General features: G+C 43.1%; 1 protein-coding gene across 5 annotated transcripts in view; it reads left to right on the top strand.

The window, feature by feature from the left end:
- The window catches only part of LOC135496392 (genetic suppressor element 1-like), a 66,706-nt gene that overhangs the window by 31,133 nt on the left and 19,394 nt on the right, over nucleotides 1-16,179 (top strand). Inside the window, exon 1 of one of the 5 annotated variants that reach the window (XM_064785727.1) lies at nucleotides 11,190-11,717. The exons of the other annotated variants lie outside the window; for them this stretch is intronic. Within the exon in view, the coding sequence (XP_064641797.1) occupies nucleotides 11,696-11,717 (22 nt within the window). The 5' untranslated portion in view covers nucleotides 11,190-11,695. Of the gene's footprint in view, nucleotides 1-11,189; nucleotides 11,718-16,179 lie in introns of those variants that run through there. 5 annotated transcript variants of the gene reach the window in all.

The raw sequence follows: 16,179 nt of genomic DNA, 5'->3' as shown, positions 1-16,179 counted from the left end.
CTTTCTCCAGGGTAGTAGCTGCCTTCTATTAACAGGAATGCCAATGTTTGTTTCATTTCAACCATTTCTATTTCCTTTCAACTTCGTAAAACGCACCCAGCGTACCTCTGTTGTTAGGACCTAGTGGTGCGTCAGGACAGGATAGTTAGAAACGATAATGCGTTGAGAATAAATCTTCCATCATCAGTGTCACTATCAGCAAAGTAAAACCTTAAACGCAGCTTCCATGAGCCAATAGAAGCCAAGCTTGTGGTGTAGATAACATCTCTTTCCCCTTACATGAACTGCCCAATCGTAATTAGAAGCTAACCATTCTGTTTGTCCTTTCATTTAGGTAAGTCGTCGAATTTGAAGGTCCATGTTGAAACACACAAGTCTGGTAGGAGACATTTACTCTTCCAACTATCTTACTTATATCTGTTGTGCTTTCAATGTTATTAGCAATCGACCTGACATTACCCTGTGCAATATTTCTTAATTTAAAGTACCGCGAGATAAAAAATATGACTTTCCAACAAACGACACAACGTGTGTCAACTGAAGACGAGATGGCCTTCATTACTGCAAGTAGCAATTAGTGTTCAAGCTTAACGAAGACTTCACGTCTCAGGAAGAAGCCATTCAAAATGGAGTCATTTGAATTCTGCGTTCGCAGGATTAAAATCTCTAAGGAGCGATCAAATATCGTCTTGGCGGGGCGCTGTAATTTAAATTGAGTGGTGTTAGTGATTACATTTCTAGGTATAGGTCTTCTGTGCTATCAGCGTTGTTTCCTTCGTGGCTTATTCTGCTGCAGCTCTCAGTAGCTTTTGGTTATGAGTCTCAGTCTTCTCAGATCTATGGCACGAGCTCAAAATCTATCAGTTTGGGGTCTTGCACTGTTCTTTCCTCTGTGTTGTAACCTGATGTTGGGGACAGCTCTCAGTAGCTTTTGGTTATGAGTCTCAGTCTTCTCAGATCTATGGCACCAGCTCAAAATCTATCAGTTTGGGGTCTTGCACTGTTCTTTCCTCTGTGTTGTAACCTGATGTTGGGGACAGCTCTCAGTAGCTTTTGGTTATGAGTCTCAGTCTTCTCAGATCTATGGCACGAGCTCAAAATCTATCAGGTCTTGCACTGTTCTTTCCTCTGTGTTGTAACCTGATGTTGGGGACAGCTCTCAGTAGCTTTTGGTTATGAGTCTCAGTCTTCTCAGATCTATGGCATGAGCTCAAAATCTATCAGGTCTTGCGCTATTCTTTCCTCTGTGTTGTAACCTGATGTTGGGTGTTGCCCCCCGCCTGCCCGCCCTGTCGGCCCTGTCCGCCCGTCCCATTGCAGCAAGTATGACTCTGTTGTAACCTGTAGTTGTACTTGGCAACAGCGTCCGTCCATTACAGCCTGTAATTCCTGATAGTTAGATTAGACATGACAACTTGATTGATCTGAGATGGACTAGCATTGTGGGATTAGCAGTCTCATAATGGCCAGTTATAAAGGCTAATATATCACTCATAATGTGGCCAGTAACATGGAGCGAAGACTCCTTTGAGGACTATTGCCAAGAGTTATTTTGAACAATGAATGTTTCTCAATCCCGTATATACGAAGCGTGATAATCAATTGCCTGTTTTGTGATCATCTCTCTCCATTGATGTCTTGCAGCCTAATTAGAGAAGGTCTTCACCAGAGCCTATTGATTTGTCTAGTTGATACCGTGTTCAGACACGATTATAGCCACGAGAGGGACATGACACCCACCTGCCCTCAGCCACGAGTAATCAGAGAAATTACTTCATATCCCGTCGGGGTCTGGGTGTCTTCATTACGACGGGTGCGAGGCGATTTGTCAGGTTCAACATCAATATGACATTGTGTCTTATCGATGTAATGTGAACAGGGTTCTTTGCATATGAGGTGTATACTAGTGTGGTGTACAGAAAGACTAACCATTGGTAAATATGCCACGTCATACATAATTAGTAGTGAGACAGCTCAGTCAAAACAACACCTCAATTTTTTTCTAATATTGGAAAAAAGGCCACTCCCAGCATTTTCTGTGGAATGACTATACTTCAAGTGGCAATCTTTTCATCATGGACTAGAAATATGAATCTCATAGCGAGAGAGGCGGTACGGTTAGTCAGGTGACTATTAGACAAACACCTCCAATGTCATGTGATAGGTGATTATTTTCAAGCGGTAATATGGCTGTCTATTGATCAGGCGGCCATTGTAGCACTGTCACTGGGCTGTCAGCAAGCCCTAATTGCTGAAGCCCGATTGGTTTTCAAAGTGCAATCATAGAAAAAAAGGTTCACATGTCCTTGACTCGATTTGTCTCTTTGATGCCTTCCTGAACTATGATATTGTTGTTGGCCAAGCCAGCCACTCGTGACTGCAGTGCAGCCATCTAGGATTGAGAAAGTGAACTGACAACATTGGTACATAGCTTGCTGGACAGATCAGCTCATGGATTCGTCGAGGAAAGGAAGGCCGATATGGCAGTTTCTTGTACCTCCTGCATTCATTATTGCCATTTATGACAGATCGACTCTTGAATTTTTTAATTCGTGGCGAACACCTGAATCAGTGAGCTATCTCGTCAAGGACATGAATCACTGTCTGCTCCGGGTGTCAGATCCTCGGCTCACGATCCGATGAGTAATTCCCATCACCTTGGATCAATCGCCTCGATTATCACGAACAAAAGCAGACCACCTGCGGGCCGAATCCTCATAAGGGGCTGTCAGTGTTCATGAAAGGATAATTAATTCTATGAGGAACGGAAGTGGCAAGCGTGTCTTGTCAGGGTCGACTCAGTGTCATTGCCATAGGACAGAGGTCGTTTGGTTGACGACTTGGATGATCACATTTCAAACATATCTTGGTAGAAAAGTGTTGTCTTATGTTTAACCCATGTTGTTGTGAGCAAACTGGCGGTGATTTCATCATTATTAGAGAACAAATTACAGTTATTCGAGAAGACAATTCGGATTGATTTGATCAGATGTGGCGATCCAGGTTGAAACAGGCAAACCTGTAAATGATTATTTCAAAAGTTTCTCATATGAGTTCATCCATCTGGGAAAACTTCTTGCATCTGGGAAGTATTCTCTTGGCATACCTGGTGGTGATGAAGTGGGTCTCCTCCACGTGCTAGACAGGCAACATGGTTTGCTTCTTTGGTTCATCAGCAGGTATCCTAGTGCAGATCCATATCTGGTTCATTGGGTCAGTAATGCAATAATGCATTACATGACTGGATGCTAGGTCTGGGCTTAGGATGTGTGGAGCTTCGCCTGTGGCAAGTCTGGCTGTGTCTTAGTCTCGGTTAAGGTCAGAATATTGTGTATAGCCTGGGACTTCCATCCCTGTAAACCTAGACATGGCAGAAAACCATTTTCTTTGGCCTCGTGTAGATGTGGTTACAGTGTTTACCTCTCAGACTCCACTACCTGAACATGAATTGCAGGTTTCACCACCAGCTTTAGTCTACGGACGTAGTCTAGAGCTCTTCATCTACTCTGGTCTTGGATGAAAACATGGCATTTGGGGAAGGATTATAATCAGAACAATCGTCAAGTCAAGTTTCAGTCAACCCTGGATTATCTTGCATTGGTAGGAATCTTGTCATAGAGCAAACCAGTCATCTAATCGGTGTTTCACCCGGATGATGTGGTGGGGAGAACCACAAATTTTTGTCTCAGAGGAGCAGGGTAGGTCGTTCTTCTTCATCTTATTCTCACTTTCGAGGACCTCTTGATTCCTCATGTGAGGACTGATTATGATTGTTCAAGTCTAACCATGTCTGCTGCCTTTTTGCGCTGCAGGAAACAAACTGCCAATGTTTTGTCAAAGTTGTGAGTTGTCAATGCTATTGTCAAATCTACTTGACACTTCAACAAGAAATTGACGAAAGGTCTTTGGCCAACGGGGCTGGTAGCATCTTGTTGGGTAGAATCTGGTCTTGGGAAAGGTCTTATGCGTGATGTGAAAGGTCTGACTATCCGGCCCAAGTCATGCGAGGGAACTTGTGATATATTGCATGAATTCTCCTCATGGGTGACCTTGGCTGCCAGTCAGCGCATCACCTCAGAAAGGTTGAGCATAGTTTATCTCTCGGTCTTCACATTTACTACCTTGTTATCTGATAGTCGAGGTTGCCAGCTCTAGTTCAGGTGATTTATCCAGTGAGTTCTTGTTTGTGGGAAGCTATCCCAGCCGCGATGGGTATGCTACGCTTCTCTGGCAACCGACCAAAGCTAACATGTTTCCGAGCTGAATTACGGTTACTGTTTTTTCCATTACCGTACTTTGTTTTCTCTAGCTCAGCGATACTTCTACCCAGGGTATGGACTGGGAAGCTATCCTATAGCATTGGCCGGATTGTTCCAGCTAACAATCCTAGTCAACTAGACTTGCCACACTGATATCTTGCTCAATTTCTTTGTTTCCGACTACTGCTGGTGTTAAAGTGTCTGATTCTGAACAAAACCTTGACTATCTTATCTGAAGAAGTTAGTATCCATTGATATCCTACCAGTATCTCTTTTGGGGGCACCACTGAAGCAACAGGTTTCAGACTGCCATGATATTTCCTTGGTCAATGGTAGGGTATGGTTTGCCAAGTCAATAGAGTTTCCCAGTCGGTGGTTCAGTGACTAATTGCAGGCTTTCTGGCAGTCCACCAAAGCTAGCTAGCTCTGCGCCAGTTACCAGTGAGATTCATTCCAACTGATTTTAATTTGAGTAACCTGTTTTGAATGTTACCATGGGTGCAAGTAGATAGTCGCCTGTTGATTAGATTATTGTACTGAAATGAGAATGTTGTGGTTAAGAAGCTGTTGTAGATGATTGCTTGGAACTCCGACCTTTATACAAAACTATGGATTTACTGTTATGATCTTAAGCCCTGCACGCACATTGATGTTCTACTCAATTCAAAACAACTCAATCATTTGATTTCCCTTTAGGATATTTAGTTCTTCAGATCTCACATAGGTGGGAGTAGGGGTATCATCACTCACAACCTTGTTTGGGGGGCAGAAATTCTACAGTTTGACTTGGCCATTTGACAGTGTGGGTGAAAACTGTTGGCTTAAAATGATTTTAAGAGTAATGGGTGTGAAGGGGGAACCATACCTCCATGTTGTCACTAAAAGAGAGCCATTTGACAGCCCTTTGTTGGGCATAGTTGATCATCTTTTGCACCAGTTGTGTATCCTTGTCTTTGTGTGATCTGATCTTATTCTTATTGACATAGTCCTCCATGTTTGCCATCTGCCAACAAGTGGCGATCAGTTCCTGCCGCCCTTGGGCAAATATTGGAGAGTTTGTTTGATGTGTATCATTACACAGTTATGATGTTTTGAGGGAAGGACAACTGAGGATTTCGGGAAACACTTGCACTGAAGTAGGATTGCGTAGCATCATGATAATTTTCATGGGTCAAATAGTCTGCATGTAGGTGTGTACTCATACACCCAGGGTGTACCCCTGGTCCATCAGTGGCAACAGCATGTAACCATGCAGCATATCCAAACCCCAACACATCATCCTGAGACTTTTCTGTCCTCTTCTGTTGATATATCATACGTCAAAAAGGCATGAGTGTGCTCTTAACAAGGAAACACTATAACTCAGATAGAATTGTTAGGTGATCTGCCCAGAAACTTGCTTACCAACCCAGCCATAAGCTGATCAGACCTCTTCAGCGCTCTTAATACATGTTTAGTTATTTGAAATCTGTTGAAGAAGTCATATAATGGATTTTCCTTGCCCATGCTTGTTGAATAAGTTTATTTCATTTCTAGTACTTTCCTAACTTGGTCCACAGACTTAGCCTATAAACCATAAACGGCTTACTGTGGAACATACTTGAAACACAAAGGGGTCATAACTCACTTTGTTTAAATGTGGTGTTTTTATGCCTTTAATCCTCTCAGTACCTCAAGGGACAACCCCATTGTAAAGGCTAAGCATAAAACCAAGTAAAGGATAAACACCAAAGGTGAACCAATAGCATGTACATTTGCTGTACATAACTGTACAATTTGCTCAGGTTAAGTAAGGTTGGACATCGGCTTCTAATCAGAAACAATTTCTCTAATCCGTGGTTGAAGGTGGATAGAACCCACTTTGTGAAGCCTAATACAATCATATCTGCCTATTTTCCAATTGAATCTCACATTTGGGGTGCCCTGAGAGATGATTTAGGATTGTAAGATGTTTAGGCCTTATCTTCTGGGAACTTCAGGCGGTAAGTCATGTTTCTTAACTCTCTTGAATGTAGAAATGGGCAAAATTCTTAAAGGGTTTCGTGAGCTGTGCTTTAAAAGTCCTCTCTCTTTGTGACCTCGAATACACTGACATTGGTTGTAGCTGTTTGCTGCAGAGATGTCGACTGAGTTTTGCCCTGAAACTGGTCCTTACAGCATTTTCTTTCCTGAGGAAGGACTTGATATACAGCAGGGCTGTAGCGGGGTGGGTAAGGGGCAAAAGAGGTGTTTCGCCCCTCCCCATGACCAAGAAGCTGATCATGGGCCTGTCCAGTCCACACTGTCATTGGTCATGAACATGACATCGATTGAATATTTGATAGTTTCATTGTTCTAAACTGACAGGAAGGATTGAACTACCTTAGGCTGACCTGTCCTACCAGCAGCAAAGGTCATGATCAGGGCATCATTTCCTGTCCAATCAAAGTGTCCTGAACCATCGACCCCCATCCTAAACTTCAGTGCAACACCGAGCTTATGAAGCGTGTGCAAGGGGAGGAGTATATGACAGACTCTGGTATTCGAGGAAGACGACCTCCCAACACCCTAAGGTCAGTCATCAACCTAGCTTTGGTGGGTCAATATTGTGTGGGCAACCAGGGATGTTTTGTTGATGCTGCTGAAAGTGACACAAGATAGGAAGAGGGCATGCAGGTGAATGTATTGGTAGGTCACTTGTATATGTTACCACCTGTATGTGTTGGTCAACAACAACTGTACAATTTTGACAGAAATGTACACAGATCATTGATCTGCTAAAGGTGAGAATGATAATTGACCAATTCATTGACCACACATTGACGAATGTCCAAGTGAAACTCCTACAAAAACAAAAATATCTAAAACATATAGGCCTAATCACACTTTGTATAGAAAGGGAATTTGTCAAGCCATGTTGGTCTGTATGAATAGCTACTAATTGGTGCGTATGGGGCTTGATTATAATCCAAGGTGACTGAACAAAGGCTTAGCATTCTAATAACACCAGGTATAAACATGATGTGTTCAGTGGTGTATGAGTGGCTAACAACTTAGATGATCAAACCAAGGAGGGCTTGTAAGTTGTGGTCAGAATGCGTAAAAATCATTCGGTGAAAAAGTGGCCTGTTGGTTTGTTGCCGAAATATAAAAGAAAACTTTCGGTGATGGTTTGTGGAAACATGGTATGTCAGTGGTCAGAGATCGGTCAGTGGACAGGAATGTCAGTTGTTGGTGCCCTGGTTGGGGGTCAATAGGGTGCTGATCATATGGGGTATCGGATAAGGTGTGCTTAAAAATAGGGTTGTCTCTAAACCTTGGGCATGAGCTGCCTTTCCTCCCAAAGCTTGAATCAAACATTTGGCATTCGCTGCATTCTCTGCATTCTCTGCAGCAATGATGACCTGGCTTTGTGCGTTGTGACCATGGTTTAAAACCTGGTGCAAGCTTTAGGAACTGCTGCCCAAGCCAACACTGTGAACTCATGCCATCTACCAGAGCAGGTCCCCTTGCTACAACTGTTGTGCGCATAAATCACAACTCATGATGAGGCCCTGGTCTCAACTGCCTTACCAACATCAATCAACCGAAACAAAGAACATGTATGTATTAGTGGGTGAAATAGACCTGTTGTTTCATTCTAAATTGACCTATAAGTTATGTAGACTCATGTATAGTAAACTGTTTATTTAGGAGCGATGACTCAACTGATGAATAGCAATAAGCTGCCATTAGTACTTGCTTGAAGTACTTGATGATGTCAGTCATATTGAAAATATTTGGGTGAAGTTGTTTGAACAGCTATTTTGCGTGGTGTTTACATTGTCCTGTTTAGTTTGCATAGTTCTCTATCACCAATGTTGACTATGTTGTATTGGTAATCATGATTTTGTGGTGAAACAAGTCATATACTCTTGTGGTGTGAGCTTAGACATGAACGAAATCAGTTCTTCCATCTTGGTGATTGTCAGGGCTTGTGGTATTCGACTCGATGACTCGACGACGCGATGGCTCGATGACGCGATCGTTGCTATGGATTTTTGTTAAAATACGGAATCCCATGGTCCTGGTCTCCGGGCTACCGCTGCAACAGCAGAGGTTTTAGCTCGGCCTTCCCATACCCAGCTACGGTATGTAGAAGGATGTGCCCCCCCCCCCCCAGCCATGGCCACTGAAGATTGGTCCCCGCGATTGATTTTGATATTTAAAGGACTCGCGGAAGTTTCATAGCATGCAAAATGACCGGAGATTTAATTGACAAACAAGCTTCTAGTGGCCAATGTCAGATGTCATGTGGTAGTCTGTCAACAATCGGAATTTCGCATATGTGCAGTTTTTTAGACTCAGTCACTCAGTCCCTCTTCCGCCCCTTGACATCTGCCCCCCCCCCCCCCCCCAATACATCAGCCCCTATACATGCTTTCCGAAATTGGTGGCTTGCATTGGAACTAACTTTTTCCCCCTTGTCCGTCATTAAAGGCATCCAAGTGTGTTGGTCAACCATGACTATCTCCTTTGTCCCTCCACCACAGGCCTAGTTTCCCCTTATGACATCACTATTTCGGACACTCAGCGCCCCATTTCTGGAAAGGTGTATAGGACATTTAATATTGCCGTGCTGAACGGATATCCAGAGCCAACCTTGTCTCCAGGAACTCGCGTGTCATTTTAACATTGGAATTTCTGCTCGTAAAGAACCTGGGTAGGAGGTTGATCTGAACCAGCTATATTTAGGTGTATTCAGCTGTATTGACGGTAAGCTTGCATAGCAACATGGCGCATGGTTTTATCAAAAATGCGAACTTGTAGGAAACGAAAAATGGTCGGATTAGATACGGTGAAAACAGCTGGAAAGGGGTTGGTAATGATCAGTTCTTTTTTATTTTCCTCCACTTATGATTCTATGTATAAATTACAGTCCAGGCAGTGATATTCTTTAAAAAGATTCCAACTTGATCGCGTCATCGAGTCATCGCGTCGTCGAGTCATCGAGTCGAATACCACAAGCCATTGTCAGTACCCGGTAGTACTCCGGGTTGTAGTTGCTGCCAACTTGTCTGGTTGACTCGCTCAGGTATCAGTTATCCTGATTTAAAGTCTAAAAAAGTGACTTGCACAAGGTTACAAGCAAACCAAGACTGGTCACACAGAAGTAGTCCAGAACTGGAGATTTTGTCAAGAAGCAGAGTGCCCTCCCTTGACGATATGATACAGTTGGAGGGCAGTTGAATATTTGCCCAACAGTCATATGATTCCAAGTTGTTACTTGTAAAACATGACAAGGGTTGGTTCACTCATCATCGAGCCACACTCGATCCTCCCAAAGAGCATGCTGAATGTGGGAATGACCCAAGCCTTTGAAGATCCATTGCACCATTACCCATCTCAGCCATCCGCCATCACCAATACCAGCAGACCCGGTGTCACTTGTATTCCACCCGTCACCAAGATAACTGATTGCCACAACACCCATCAATCATCAATTCGATATATCCTAACATCGATTTATTTCAAAATCCAATAAAATCTTTGCAATTAATGATTTGACAGCCTCGCTGCATTTAACCCTGGGCTTTGTGCTGACCTTGATGGGGAATTTCAAAGTCATGAACTCGGCAAGAATGTAGGGGGTCTGAACTAGACCGCGATTTGACCGCTCATGACTGTGGTCATGACAGACTGCCAGGATACGAGTAATACTGGTATTTCCTTACTTTTGAGTACTCCATCAGTCATGTCTATCTATTCACCATGAGTCCAGAGTATGGTTTGAACAATCTCCTCAAGTATGTTGATGAAATGTTCCCAGGTGGAGTAACATCTCTTGAGCAAACAAAACCTGCACCATGTCAGCTCAGATCACATACTCCGTTCAAAAATACTTGGTCAGCAACATATTAGAATTGTAAATGCAACATCGCCATGTAATGAAATGATGGTGAAAGTTTTAATCGAAACAGACACTGCATTCTACTCACTGACAAACCTGATTATGAAAGCAAATCCATTAAAACAGTCATCAATTGAATTATACTGGTACGCACCCCGTCCATCTTGATTTCTAATTTGGTAATATGGTGGTAACGGTATCATTAGTGCAAGTATTATGCTTGCTAATCGGTTTCGTCCTCAGTGCCCGAGGTAATTATGATGCAAATACTGATTGGGATGAATTGTGGAAGTATTGAGCAATGAAATTCTGGCTTGAGGGTCAATATTGTGTTGAACTGTGGGTTCAGAATAGGTGCCACCTGAATTGGCCGCAGATTCTTTTGCATTTTGTAAACATGATGTGCTGACTTATCTGACAACCATTGCAACCTGCATGATAAAAACCATCGCTGCTGCTGCTCGAGGGAAAATGTCCTTTGAACAAGATAAAATTAGATGAGCCACACAACCCTTCGGCGACTGATACTCCTCCTGAATGATATCACAGATTCTCAGTGAAGTGCATCAAATCTTCTGCAAATTGATTAGGTGTAGCATGCACACCAGTCATCCTTGAGTTGGAACGGACCCTAGTTCACCCATGGTTGTGTATAAATTCCACATGTTGTTCCCAGCCTCTCGTGCACCATACCTCGCATGCGTCCATTCAGGCATCATTAGGCTAACCTCAGCCACTATTCACCAACAGCGGCATCTGCAGTCTTATGCAAATGAGTTTGACCTCTGCCACCTGTCTGCCCTGGGGCATCTGTGGATGGATCCAATTACCGCAGGTAACACAGGTAGCAGGAATGCAAAACATCTTGAAACAATTCGGCATCCATTCCCCACAAAAAAACATTAAAACCATTGCTGGCTCTTAATTCTTCCTATAATAAACCCCACCCCAGCCACCAGGGTTCCCCAATCAACGGCGTCTGCTTACAAGTGAAGCGTACACGCTTGACCTCCCCGCATAAGTGGTATTGCCCAAGTGGTTTAGCACTGAACAGATCAATATGCTGACATGTTGTCTGTACCATTTCTTTGTTTATGTGCCTCACAGTAGGAGAACCCATGTTTTTAAAATGCACCATACTCCTGTGTGTACCCGTATGGATTTCTAGTACTCCAGAATTCGAGGAGGCGGGTTAGATCAATTCGTATGTGTGAAGTGCTGGTCGGGGTTTCTGCGATTTATCTCTTGGCTTTCATCCATTCTCAGCGGAGTTGTATACAAGTGTACTATCAACAGTGTGTGGTGATGTTGTAGGTGGATCTAGGGTATCGGCTGTGGCATTGCCGAGTGCGTTCCATTCAAAGAGACGAAAACCTGGATTGATTGGATGGTACCCCGAATTCCGAATAGTTGCTGCTTTCATGTTCATTGACGTTGGTTTAACATTGCCTGACCTTACGAAATCTTAATTGGAATTCATTGATCGCTTGTACCCATTGATTAAGTGACTCGTATTATCTTTGTCTGATTTCTTCCTGTTTGGATAAAACGTTGGATTCTACCGTGAATGGATTCGCCTCCGTCCCCATGTAAGTAATGTCGTCTGCTCACCATCTAAACCTGTTGCATCTCTGTTGACAGATAGTGCTGATGGAAATTTGATTAGTTGAATGATGCAAGTCATCTATAAGAGGCTGCCTGTTATCAAACTTGTGATTGGCCATATTGCTGTAAGATGTAGTTTTGTTTGAAGTTCTCTGATAACCTTCTGTTCTAGGGTCAACTGTTACATGATTTCAAGTTGATGGTCATGATCGGTGATGAATCGCAATCCTTTCCTCTCACCAGCTCATCAGATTGCCACGTTCAACCCCCATGTTGTGCGATCACATCGACGTTATACGCAGGCCATCAATAATGTACCAATCAATTGAAGAGGCCGTGTCAGAGTTCGCTCAAATCAAACACCAGGGTGAATCAGCCCGCCGGAGCTCTTATAGCCATGAAGCGTATTGATTTTCTCGTGGTTAACATCACAGCGACAGTCGTACTATACTTAATAATCTGTAAGCTAGCGATGAATACTTAATGACGGCCATTTTTAATCACATATTGCGATAGCTCATTACCAGTGGTTCTGTCTGTGAGGGGAGTTAAACAGTGCAATCCACTTTCAATGCCGTCTCCACCTAACTCCAAATATTGTTCTACCCTTTGATTTCCTGTATGTTTAAGATCATCAGCCATCCTGATCACATGTGTATTAACCTTTTGTTTAAGCACACTTGTGTCCCTTCTAATCAACCCTCTGGTGAATAACCTGGGACCCCCTCCTATGTGATAATAGGGTATTGTGCCACCTTGTGTTACAGTGTGTGCCACAAACAATGCATAACTGAACCTGTAAGTGATTTCCTTGATGGCTCAGGAACCAGCTGTTACAAATACCTGTGATGTGGGCTTACTATGCAAGTAAATCTCTATGTAAGGTACCTTGCTGGAAATAGGGTAATGAGGCCTTCTATTTGTCTTGTATCTCAGACAGACCTACAGTCACACCGATGCTGAAGATTGCCACAAACACAATTTAGCATTCTTGTACTGTCAAAAGAAGTCCTAATTCCAATCCTCACCCACCAGGTGGCCCTCCTCCAAGCATCCACGGTCACCATGACAACCCAGATACCTGGTTTCATATCCTGTGGGAGATAAAAAGGACATGTCAAGAAAGCAGAAGATAAAAGCTTTGAAGTAAAACATGGATCTTACTCTTCCTTTGTATCATCAATCCTTCATTCGGAAAAAAAAGTCATTTTGCTACTTAGCTTTCTTTGTGTAGTTGAATACGTTTGATGCATTCAATACCTGTGTCATTAGATTTCAGTCATAGTTTCCAAGGAGGAAGGTGGGTGAGCTTTGGCTGAGATGTCTAATGTGTATAAGTAAGCGTAGCGGAGGCCATTTGGGTGTGGGTCTTGGTATGATGAGAGCGTTGGTAACTTGGCGTCCTTTAGCAGTGATTCTCAATGAAAGCTAATGTGCAGTATCTCACTCAATGCTCAGTACATTTTGAATACTCTTAAGGCAAATAAGCCATGAGGACCAAGTACTTCTCACTGAATTTGAAGCAGTAAAGCGAGCTTTGACAGCAGAATGTCACAGTGTGCTGGTTTGGGCGACAGTGGTTCAAACAAGAAACTGAAATGATGTACGCTTTCATTGAACAAAACAAAGGAATAATATAATAACGGATGCTGAGAGAAATCAGCCGATTGACCTGCGATAATCAATGTTATGCGACTGGTAATTTGCTTGTATAAACACCTCGACTGTATCAATAGTATTACTGGCAATCTGACCAGCATGCCTGATATAACAGAGCCCTGACCCCAACCACCCAGAATTAAACGATGGGATCAATAAAACAGCCATGTTAATTCATTTTCCACATCTCATGAATTATCGAGGGTAAACCCATTACATTGATTGGAGGGCGTGATGACAAACAAGAGGGTGATATGCGTTGGCATTTCATTACAACATCATCAGGGGAGAACATGAGTTGTTCAAGCCTCCATGTTATCAATAACACTTCCATCACAGGGCAGTTGTCACAGCTTCTTCAGACGTTCCATTTTTCTCGAGCGGCGGGAGTTTGATAGTGACCTATGCTTCACTCAAGCCACCATTAGAAGGTGGATGTGGCCCCCCCCCCCCCCATGACAGATTAAGTCTGGCCTAACCTTTGGACCAACCCTTGCCAAACCCTGATGAAACCCACCCTCTGAGAGGGGGAATTAAAGATGATCATAAAGTGAATTCAAGGCGCAATTACCCTTGAAACTGGATACAGTGGGAATCAACTTGGAATCCTCTTGGATCACTTATAATTGGTGAACACACCTTATTCTTCCTGACCTGTCCTGTGAAACAGCCCTGACCTGTCCTGTGAAACGGCCCTGACCTGCCCTGTGAAATGGGAGCAGGTTGATGCTGCGTAGGGCGTTAATGATAACAATAGCGTCACTTCCTCCTGTCATGTGCTTTATTCACTGCATCCCTTGACAATGATAACAATAGTGTTGCCAGCTCTTCTTCTCTTACCATCTCATTAGCAGCAGGAATTACCTGCCAAACATAGCACGTCAAAGGAGGGTGAGGACGGATATAGATTCTGGGGGACGGAATCTTAACTGGGGGGATTAATGCCGACATAATGGGAAGATGAATTTTGAATTAAAGGGTGGGATGGGTGGGTTTGGAATTCGACCTGAAGCATGGTGTCAGCAAATCAGGCCAATTGCTTTTGGTGGGGCCTTTTATACACCACGTGGAGCTTCAGGGTGCAGGGAAGTTCTTCTACCCCAGCTCACATACCATACCCTTGTCATATTTTGAAGTCAGGAGCTTGATTCTTTCACCAAATCTGGTATGAAATGATACAAAACACGGTTTCACCACAAGTGCAGAATAGTAACTGATAGAATGCATTAGTGATTATAGCCACCGGGTGGAATGGTATGAACCCATATTCAAGTAGATTGGTTTATGACAATGCCTTACCATAATTACACCATCATTGTCTACCACCTGCTGTTGAGCAGCCCATTGTAAATACAGCTCTGTATAACATTCTATATAATCTGGCATGAGGCTTTGTATCGCTGGCTTACACTGGGACAATGATTGTGTACTGGGACCAGAGTAGGTAAGATTTCAATCAGATTACACCCTTTGTCTCTTTTCACTTTTTGGCCCTGATTGGCTGTTGAAAACATAAACAATGGTGGCATTCTTGGACTGGTTCCCACTTTCTGTGTTGTGAGCGTTTTCGGCCCTCAGTCTTTGGCTGTAAAGCATAGACTGATAGAAATGATATCTCATCGAATATCATGTTGAGTCTTTACCCTCAAAGCTGTGACATTCACATCATCCATCTGCTGGCAATGAATTGGTATAAAACCTTGGTTTCCCACTATGTGCTGGGAAAGCCAATTCTGTGCGTATCGATTGTAGCTTTGACCCTGTGTCGGTCAACATCACTTGAATAAGTGTAATATTAGCCCCATACATCTGACGATACAACACATTTTTATCGAGATGATAATAGCGAAGAATCATTTGCTCAGCTGTTACTTCTCATAATGAATATTTGAATAAAACATGGCATATTTGATACAGATCTCGATCCACATGCCGGATATTCTGATCAATGCGGCATTGTCATATTCCATTCCGGTTTTGCATAACTGCCAGTGAAATCTGCTGCCTCATGATTACAAAATGGCCTTGATGTTTAAAATGGAGACTTGAAAACCCAACGCACACGTCAATGTAACTTTTTTGGGGGGGGGGCTTGTGTATCGTTGCCTTAGTCTTCACAGGTCTTTTGGGTGTGAAAGTGACAGTGACGTATCCATGCGAGGCACTTAACATGGGGTTCCAAGTCCTTTCAAATCGGTGCACTTAGCAATGGGTCCTCAATCAACTTTTCCAAGACTGTTGTCCAGTCAGTCGTCAGTGTCTCTCTTTGCCCCCTTTACTATGATCGGTTGGCTACCATTGCAAGAACTGGCTAACATCGTTGTCAATGGTCTTCCTTTGTCATGACAGAGCACCCTTACCCCTTCTCCTTAGCATACCCAGTCATAACACATAATGGTAAACACTTGAAATAAGCCAAACAAAGCGATATTTATTGCCAGATCAATCTCTCTCTAAATGGGTTATGAAATGCAAGTACCCATAAATCGTCTAACATTATGGACATATTCCACCTTTTGTTATTGTGTACGTAGCCCTGAGCGTGTTATTTGAAAATTTAGTTGTGGGACTTGGTCTCATTGATGGGTTTTTATTGTAGCCTTGTTTGGTTTCTGCCTGACACAATGGCAATTTACACAGTATTTCCGATTTGAGAGAATTGGATATATCTGTTCAGTGGTTTAATGGGGCGAATTACACTGGGCATGTTTGATAAGTCCAGCAGGGTGTCCTGGGGTATTGGCACGGACTCAATAGGCCTACACGGGACAAACATTACATTTTAAA

The sequence above is a fragment of the Lineus longissimus genome, chromosome 11 (assembly GCF_910592395.1).
Source record: "Lineus longissimus chromosome 11, tnLinLong1.2, whole genome shotgun sequence".
In the NCBI taxonomy this organism is placed as follows: Eukaryota; Metazoa; Nemertea; class Pilidiophora; order Heteronemertea; family Lineidae; genus Lineus; species Lineus longissimus.
This window is presented reverse-complemented; position numbering and strand designations above follow the sequence as displayed.